The 9,192-nt window shown below is 42.1% G+C and overlaps 1 protein-coding gene across 2 annotated transcripts in view; it reads right to left on the bottom strand.

Annotated features, from left to right (window-relative positions):
• Positions 1-245: 245 nt before the first annotated feature.
• The window catches only part of PARL (presenilin associated, rhomboid-like), a 98,184-nt gene continuing 89,237 nt past the window's right edge, over positions 246-9,192 (bottom strand). For both annotated transcript variants that reach the window (XM_006869806.1, XM_006869807.1), the window contains 3 exons: positions 4,550-4,651; positions 4,316-4,413; positions 246-577 (listed from right to left, as the gene is read on the bottom strand). In XM_006869806.1, the coding sequence (XP_006869868.1) occupies positions 466-577; positions 4,316-4,413; positions 4,550-4,651 (312 nt within the window). In that variant the 3' untranslated portion in view covers positions 246-465. The remainder of the gene's footprint in view (positions 578-4,315; positions 4,414-4,549; positions 4,652-9,192) is intronic.

Below are 9,192 nucleotides of genomic sequence, written 5' to 3'. Positions count from 1 at the left end.
TGACCGTGCCAGAGAGAAATCTCCATTGTCAGCCAGCCAAGGGAAGAAGTAGATAAGCAAGCTTAAATGCTTATCAGAGATGCTTGCGGGCCTGTGTATGAGAACAAGAGCCCCACGGTTCCTATCCAGTTAACAGTGCACCTTCACTGGGTGCCAGGCTCTATGATCCATGTCAGACGCAATAATCCAAAGAAAAATTTCCAGAACAGCATCAGTGCTCTTAAAAAAAAAGAAGACACACAACCTCTGATTACAAACTAGAGATATAAACTTTTATTTCACCAACTCTGTCATAATTCGTGTTTAACAAGGACCTGTATGGGGACATCCTGTAGAACTCTGGGAGCCTGAGACGATGGGGGTCTTCATGGCAGAAGCAGAACCGTGGGGACCCCAAGGCCGGTGTGTGGTCCTGGGTTGGCCAGGCAGCACTGACTAGATGCACAGTTTTATCCAACCCTGGTTTTACTTAGAGCCACCTCCTTTTTTGGGGCCATTAGTCCTCATTTCATGCCAAATTTTCACCAGAGGCTCCCTGTTCTTCCAGATGAGTTCATGACCGTAAGTAATATACCATCTGGGGAAAAGAAGTACAAACCAGGTCCAACATTCAAAACAGAATGACATACAGCTGACAAGTACCATGAAGTTATCAAGTTGACATTTTAGAAATCTAATGCCACTGTCATTTACCACCTAGGTTATTAAAACAATTGACTAGTGTACTTAATTTAGATAAATAATTTAGCTTTAGTCCAGGGAGTCCTGGTGTGGCACTGTAGGATAAGCACTCGACCGCAAGGTCAGTTTGAACTGGAGGGTTGGCAGTTCAAACTCACCAGCTGCTCCTTGGAAACCCTATATAGTGTCACTATGAGTCGGAACTGATTCAACAGAACAATAACAAAGAGTATGCTCAAAAAAACCAAACCTACCTCCACTGAGTTGAATCTGACTTATAGGAACCCTGGTATGGGGTTTCCAAGGTTGTAAATCTTTTTGGGAGCACAAAGCCTCATCTTTCTCCCACAGAAGGGCTGGTGGGTTTGAATTGGCAGTCCAATGTTTATCTTAACAGTGCCACCAGGAGGCAGGATGGTGCGTGAATGCTCTGAAGAGTACAAGGGCTTTTCCTACACTACTTCTGGTCTACCACTCACCTGCAAGGTGAGCCCCACTTCCCCATTTTAGACACTAAGAGACCAAGCCTACCAGTGACCACGGAGTCAGTCCTACCTTACAACAACCCCGAGTGTGTCAGAGTAAAAACGTTCCACAGGGTTTTCAATGGCTGATTGGACTTGAACCTCCAACCTTTCAGTTAGCTCCCCACTGTGCTAACCATTTTGTTCCCACACAAGGGCTCCAAATCAAGTCTAACAGAGAAAGTAATTTGCCCAAGGAACTAACTGGATCCCAAAAGCCCTTTCCTCTCCTCTTCTCTGCCCACCCTTTAAGATACAGTTCCAATGCCCATTTTCTTACTAAAAACTGCCTATAAATAGCAGGAAGCTGAAGCAGTGAGAGGTTTAGTAACTTAACTTGCTCATGCCTGACAACTAGCAATGATCAGAACCAAGATGAGGACTGCAATCTCCCCCTGCAGTGCTCTGAACCACCCTGTGATACTGCAGCAGTCAGCAAATGCTGGCGAGGGACCCAGGCCACAGGGCCCGGTCAGAAGAGCCTGTCTTCCAGAAGTCCACAGCTCCAGGGCTGACGGGCAGCGCAGGCAGACGCATAAGTCAGGGCACCCACTCCCTGCTAGGCTGGGTGGTGGAGGGAAGGCTCCTGCTTAATGGGACGATTTGAAATTGCTGTTATTGAGACCTTGGCTTTTGCCCTGGTTCCCCACAGATTTCATGTTCCCTGAAGCAAAGACCAGATTTTGTTGATCTCTGCATCTCCCATACACCCAGCTATAAAAATGTTCTATTTAACTTTGATATCAGAATAGCAGTTTAGTGTTTTACCATTTTTTAATGTTCTTAGCATGTATTTCTTATTTTAAGGGACTTGAAGTATACTTAAATCCCACTTTTACTGTAATTAGAAGCTATACTGTATACTTACTATTCATTAAATATAGTTAAAGTCTGATTTTGAAAATACAATTACCATTAAATTTTAGAAAAACAGAGAAAAGCCCGAAGAGAAAAATAAATGAGTTACATTTACCGAAAGAAAAACTGCTATCTACAAAAACAATAGGCAGGTATCAAAATTCTTGTGGGCTTGAAGTCAAATTCTGTGAATTTATAATGAAAGAAAAAAAAGGATCATCTTATGATTCAAATGGAGTCCTGGTGTGGCACTGTGAGTTAATGCACTGGACTGCAAAGTCAGTTTGAACTTTTGAACTGCAAGGTTGGTGGCGCAAGCTCCTTAGAAACCCTGTACAGGGAGGCTATGAGTCCAAACTGGCTCAATAGTACAACAAAGAATCAAGTACAATTGTAAAAATCTTGAGTGAAATTAATCACTTGTCAGGAATGCTGCTTATTTTTACCTATTGTATTTTTTAACCTTTCTAACCTACTTATTTTAATCAGAGAATTAAATGCTATAATCTTACAGGTATATTGTTTCTGATTATGCTTATAAATCCAAATATTATTTGGATTAAAAAAAAATCAGAAAAAAATACTTGGAGAGCAAGTATTTTGCTGAGACGCCCTGTTGAAGAGGCCAGCCCTACTGTGTGAGCCTTGGCTAAGTGCTGCGTTACCTTCCTCAAGCAGTGTTCGCAACTGGTAAATGGAAGGCTCACAGGGTTCCTTAGCTTAGGCACATAGCAAATATTCAGTATATATGTTATTATTGCAACATTACAACATGAGGACTGTTTCATCAAGCACATAAAGTCAAGGAAATGTGCAGGTGGATAATAATGGAATCTTTACCATCAATAAAATAGAGACTTAGCTTGAAAAGAAGAGAGATTTGAGATTTGGGCCTCTAAATCTAGATTAAAGAAGCTACAAAAGCAGAATTCAGGATATGACTGAGATCTAATAAATGAAGAGGTGTGGGAATTAGAGCCAGCAGAAAGAAAGGGATCCTCTGCTTTTCTGACCCTGGATTTTGAAATGCATTTGATCCAGTTATCTTCAGAATAGAAGAAAATGACCATCTAATTACAGTTCAGAAGAATCCAAATCTACTGGGGAGAAGAGCCTTAAAGAATACATGGAAAGACGTAAATAAATTCTATACTCGTAAAATATAATAACCCTTTTTCATAAGTTATTATGTTTATTATACTGTAATATCAGGTCATTTTCTACTATTTATAATGTGCTGCTTTTAAAGTGAGAACTCACATATGCTATTCTTTAATCATCACTGAAAATTATAAACGGCATAATGGCATTTAGTTCCACCGCCTACTGGGCAAAACTGCTCCACTTAGAATAGATTACTTTTTTTTTTTTTAAATTAAAAACTTAAGTTTCCCATTGTCATAAAACAAAGCAAAAACCAAGTAATGGCAAAAGCAACACTTTGACGAGGAACGATCAAGGGAACCAGCACCTCGGAGACCATGCTTTTGCTGACATGCTTTTGCTGAGAGGCTGGAGCTCCTGGGCTTCCTGTTAGGGCATTTCCATGGCAGAACTCTTGTTTTAGGCAGAAGCCCATTGTCAAAGAACAAATGGAGCCTCTTATAACTACAATGCCTATTGTACTCAACCTGCAATGATGGGGGTGGAGGGCACTGGGTCTCTCTCTGCTCCTGAAGATCTACCTGTGACCTGGGAAGGATGGCTTCTGAGCCTCAATTTCCCAGTGGTACAATGGAGGCCACAGTTCTAACACTATATGGTAACTAGCTCAATGTTGGCATGCCACGCTTACCATACCCCTAACTGCAGGTGGGAAACACTCTGCCAGCTCAGTGGGTCTGCACAGACCGGTGTGACAGAGGTCAGAAGTGGAAGGCAGGCAGTGGAGATGTGGGCAGGGAGGTGTGAGATGGGGGAGGACATCGATAGCACTCCAACAGTGCAGGGACCCAGGGAGCGAGAAAAAAATGTTCTGTTTGGTATCAGAATAGCAGTTTAACGTTTCATGGGGCTGGCCATGATGACAGTCAGAAGCTGGGGTGATGGGGTCAGGGGCAGGTGGTGTCATCCCACCTTACCAGGAAATCTGGGGAAAGCCAAAGCAAACAGTGCTGAGGCGTCCCTGCCCTCCACCCCCACTGGGCCTCTTTCCTCACATAACTGAGGCTCTTCCTAGCCACTTCTGGGGTAGGACAGGGAGGTGATGACTTGAGGAGTCAGTTTGAGCAACCAAGTACACACAAACTTACATTCCAAAGAGAGCTCCCCCAAGGTGTGCTGCATGGTCAAAAAACTTCCATCCCAGGATCATTCCCGCTGTATCCATGGCAATAATGGCTTTTAGGGCCTGAAAATCAGCAAGAGAGAAGAGAACTGGGACAACAGACTCCTGCGTACTGACATCTCTAACGTAGGGGCAACAATTCAGTCAACATAAAACCACCACCACAGTTCCCAGAACTCCACGGCATGAGATTACTCACATTCCCTGCTGTGAATGTGAACATCGGAAGGAAGATAATGGCCAGTCTCCCTTCTGGGATCTTGGTGCAGACGGCTGCCAGGACGGTCATGATTGCACCCGACTGCAAGTTCAAGTGAACACATTGAAGAAAACATGAATGTTCTCCATCTGTAGCTGCTTAGTGACTCACATGCCCTAGTGACTGTTTTTTTCAAAAATTCCACATACCATAAACAAACTTCTAGATCAACACAAAGCTGAAAAGCTTTCTGTTACCAATGTACAAAGTTTATCACACAAAAGGGCCCTAAGCCTACCACACAAGGATCACGCAGGCAGAGATTTTACAGGGCAGCAAAATGTGTAATAACGCACATGTAAATGTTCAATGATCGTCGTTTCACTCATCAAAGCTCTCTAACAAAGTTCCCCAACCACAGAGAGTGAGCATGAATTTGCCCACATGTAAGGAATTTCTTCCAAGAATAATATTTTATATCAAAAATTCATGCGATACTTGCATTTTATTTCATAATAAAACTAAAGTTTACTTAAAACCTTTTCAGCAAATGTTATACTCCAGCAAGCTGTGCCATGTTCTCTGGCTCTGCATGGTCTCACAGCACCTCCCAGGAACACGCATGCACATGCCTGCTTGAGAAGTACCTGCCCGAGTAATCTCTGTACTATGGACTGAAAGTCTAATATTCCTGATGAAGAAATAAATACTCTGAGTAGTTACAGTCATTACGTAGATATTTAGATGTATTACAAAGCAAAGATGTCATTTTGAAAACTAAAGTACGCCTGACCTACACCACAGGATTTTCAAGCCTCATATGTATTCGAAAGCCAGACAACAAAGAATGGAGAACACAGAAGAATCGATGCCTTTGAATTTGGATGTTGGTAAAGAATAGTAAATATATCATCAATTTCCAGAGCACACACATCTGTATTGGAAGAAGTACAGCCAGGGTGCTCCTTAGGAACAAGGAGACTCTGTCTCTCATACTTTGGACACGTTATCAGGAGGGACCAATCCCTGGATTGGTCAAGTGGAGGGCCAGTGAGAAAGAGGAAGACCCTCAATGAGATGGACTGATACAGTGGCTGCACCAACTGTGAAAATGGCACACAATTGTGAAGACCAGTGTTCCATTCTGTTGTACATAGGGTCACTATGAGTCAGAATCAACTTGATAGCACGTAATAACAACATACAGTCGTTATCATTTCAATTTATAATGGCTATTAAATATCTGCAAGATAAACTAATTTAACTAATCCCTCTTATTGTTAGGCATGCTCCCAATTTCTCTACATATAGAACACTTAAGGAATATTCGGCTAATCGCTCATTCAAATACTTGAGCCCTATGTTCCAGTCCTGGTGTGGCATTACAGGATAATGTGGCGTCTTCAGGGTCAGTTTGAACTGCAAGGTTGGCAATTCAAACCACCAGCCACTCCTTGAAAACCTGAAACAGGGTCGCTATGGATAGGAACTGACTCGACGGCACTTAACAACTTTCCAGGCACTATGGCAGCTGCTAGATACAGAGGCTAGTAAATCTGAGAGTCCTGGCCTGGATAGAGCTGACAGCATGGCAGGGAAGGCAGATAAACAGGTAAACATAGCACAGTGAGCTTTGCTGGAGAAGCAGAGAATACAGGGAAGGGGAGCTTTAAGGATCAGGTTTAAGAAAAATGTGATAAGATCTGTGCTGAGGGCTGACCAAGTGTTTGCCCTGTAGAAGAGAAGGCAGCAGGGATGAATGTTCTAGGCAGAAAACAGCATGTACCAAGCTCAGAAGCAAGAAAGCATGGCATAGTAGAGGAATGCGGAGCCAGCTGCCTGTGGTTAGTGTGACTGGGATGGGAGGACAGGAAGAGAGCAAAGGGAGGCAAGAGAAGGCTCCAGAGGCAGGCACTCAAGTGTCTTCTAACAAAGTCCTAGGCAGAGACAGATCTTAGTGACTTATTTAAAATTCACAAAACTCCCATGAGATGCTTTCTATAAAATGCCTGCCCCCTATTCCTTAACAGTGTCAAGGTCATGAAAAACAAGGACAGACTGAGAAGCTGTCACAGATGGGAGGAGACTAAGGAGACAATGTGGTATTCTGGGACAAAACAAGTGCATCCCAGAGAAACCTAGAAATCCAAATGAAGTCTATACTTTGCAGCACTGTACCAACGTTAAATTTGCTAGTCTTGATGAGTGTGATGATGTGGCATGACTGAAATGAATACAATCAGAGAAAGCTGGGTGAGGAGGGCGTGGAAACTTTACAGTCACGGAAATTTCGCTGAAATTCTAAAAAGTTAAACTTCCAAGAGCCCATATTGATAAGTGTGGGAGAATTGTTAACAATGACAAATATGCAAATAGGGAATAATGAAGGTCACAACATCACACTTATGAGGGGGTTTAAAAATAAATCCATGGAAAAATGGAATTTTCCTAGGAACTGTTTGAAGTCCCTGGTATACAGTGTTCTAACCAAAAATGATATAATCATGAGAAAACTGAAAACTCATTTTTTTTGAAATTTGTTGGAGTACAGCTCTTCATAGTATTGTTACCATCTTTCTGATTTCATTTGGTTCTGTTGTGACTTCACCTATGTGGTTTCTAATGCGATTAATTTGTGACCTCTCCCTCTTTTCTTTAGTTAGTTTTGCCAATGGATTGTCAATTTTATTAATCCTTTCAAAGAACCAGCTTCTTGTCCTGTTGATTCTATCTATAGTTTTTTGGTTTTCCATCTCATTTATTTCTGCTCTGATCTTTATTATTTCCCTTCTTTTGGTGACTGTAGGTTCCCTCTGCTGATCTACTTCTATTTGTTGAAGATGCTGTGATAATGTGTTGATTTTTGTCTCTTTCCTCTTTTTGGATATGTGCATTTATCTCAATAAACTGACCTCTCAGGACTGTTTTCGCCGTGTCCCAAAGATTTTGGTATGTTATGTTTTCATTTCTTGTTTGTTTCTAGGAATTTCATGAATTCATATTTAATTTCTTCTTTTACCCAGTCACTTTTCAGCAGGGTGTTGTTCAGTTTCCATGTAGTCGACTTTATTGTTTTGGCCTTCTTATTGTTGATTTCTAGTTTTACAGTGTTGTGGTCTGAGAAAATGCTCTGTATAATTTTGATGTTTGTGAATTTATGGAGGCTTGCTTTGTGGCCTAACACATGGTCAATTCTGGAAAATGTTCCATGCGCACTGGAGAGGAATGTGTATTGTGCCGTTGTTGGATAGAATGCTCTATATATGAGGTCACTGTGACACTGTCGAGTTTCTTTCTGGTTGTTCTATCTCATTTCGAGAGTTGATGTGTTGAAATCTCCTACTATAATTGTGGATTTATCTATTTCTTTCTTCAATTCCATTGAGGTTTGCTTCATGTATATTGGTGCTCTTTCGTTGGGAGTGTATATGTTTATTATGGTTATGTTGCCTGGCTCAATTGACCCTTTGATCATTAGATAGTGTCCTTCTTTGTCTTTTTTTTTTTTAATGTTTTATTATGAATTATGATAGTTTACATGGAAGAACATTAGTTTTACATTCATTCTATCATATATTGTTTCATTGCCATGGTTCCAATCCCCTCCAACCAACCAAAGGATATACCCTGCAAGCCTGCCCCACTACCCCCGCCACCCCCAAGTCTTCATCACACAGTGGCTCTCCCTCTCTGATCAAAAGCCCCAGCTGCTCCATCGCTCCACGTCATCATCTCTGCCTCAATCTCAGGCATCACTGCTTCTCTGTGTAGGGTCCTGCTCTCGGCTCTTCTCCGCTGATGGTTCTAGGAACCTCCGCTCCTAGACTGAAAAGTTAATCACTTCCCTCCTTGCTATAAAACGTCTACCTTTACATTTCCAACCCTTACAATCAGTCCTGATAACAATTATTCACTATTGTATCACAAGAGACCCATCTGCATTTCATTTCATCAGCTCCGCCTAGACAGACTAGATACAGCTCACTGGAGATTCTGCCTTCCTCCAGACCCCCTGGCTCTAGGTTCCCTCTTGAAAGCTTGTAAGCCAGTCACTTCTTGCTTTGTAGCCCCCCGCCCCCCAATTTAGGTAGCCAATGTCCAAGTTGCCCATCCCTATCTACTCTGTGTGTGGAGGGAGTAGGAATGATTCTTACTATAAGGATTTGTTCCCTCTTTTGAGCTACTACATCCATAGGTGTAGGTCAAGTTCATCAAATTGTATCAGATTACTTTTTTTCCCTCTTCTTCTGGTTGAGCTCTGATCATCTAGTGATTGAAGTCAGGTCAAGTGGGTATTATCTGCATGTGTGGGTGTTCTTGTGCATAAACCCTCTCTTTTTATCAGCTACACACTTCACTCTCCACATTGTAGGGCTTAGCTTGCCACTTCTTTGCTGTTTTTCCCTCACTTCCCCTTATCGGTGATGAGCGTGGTCACCAATCAGAGCATGTATTCCATTGAGTCTTATTCTTGGAAGGGGTTTGCACTGAGGGGACCCGACCACTTGCCTTGATGTTTCCTGGGCAAGCAACTTGTTTGTTCTTGTAGTAACAGTCCATCTGCCTCTATTGTTTTGTATTTTTCCTGTAGGTCTTTCTTTCAAGAAGAATCTTCTGTTCTTCTCCAGGCTGGTTTACTCGTC

The sequence above is a fragment of the Chrysochloris asiatica genome, unplaced genomic scaffold, assembly GCF_000296735.1.
Source record: "Chrysochloris asiatica unplaced genomic scaffold, ChrAsi1.0 scaffold00135, whole genome shotgun sequence".
Taxonomy (NCBI): Eukaryota; Metazoa; Chordata; class Mammalia; order Afrosoricida; family Chrysochloridae; genus Chrysochloris; species Chrysochloris asiatica.
This window is presented reverse-complemented; position numbering and strand designations above follow the sequence as displayed.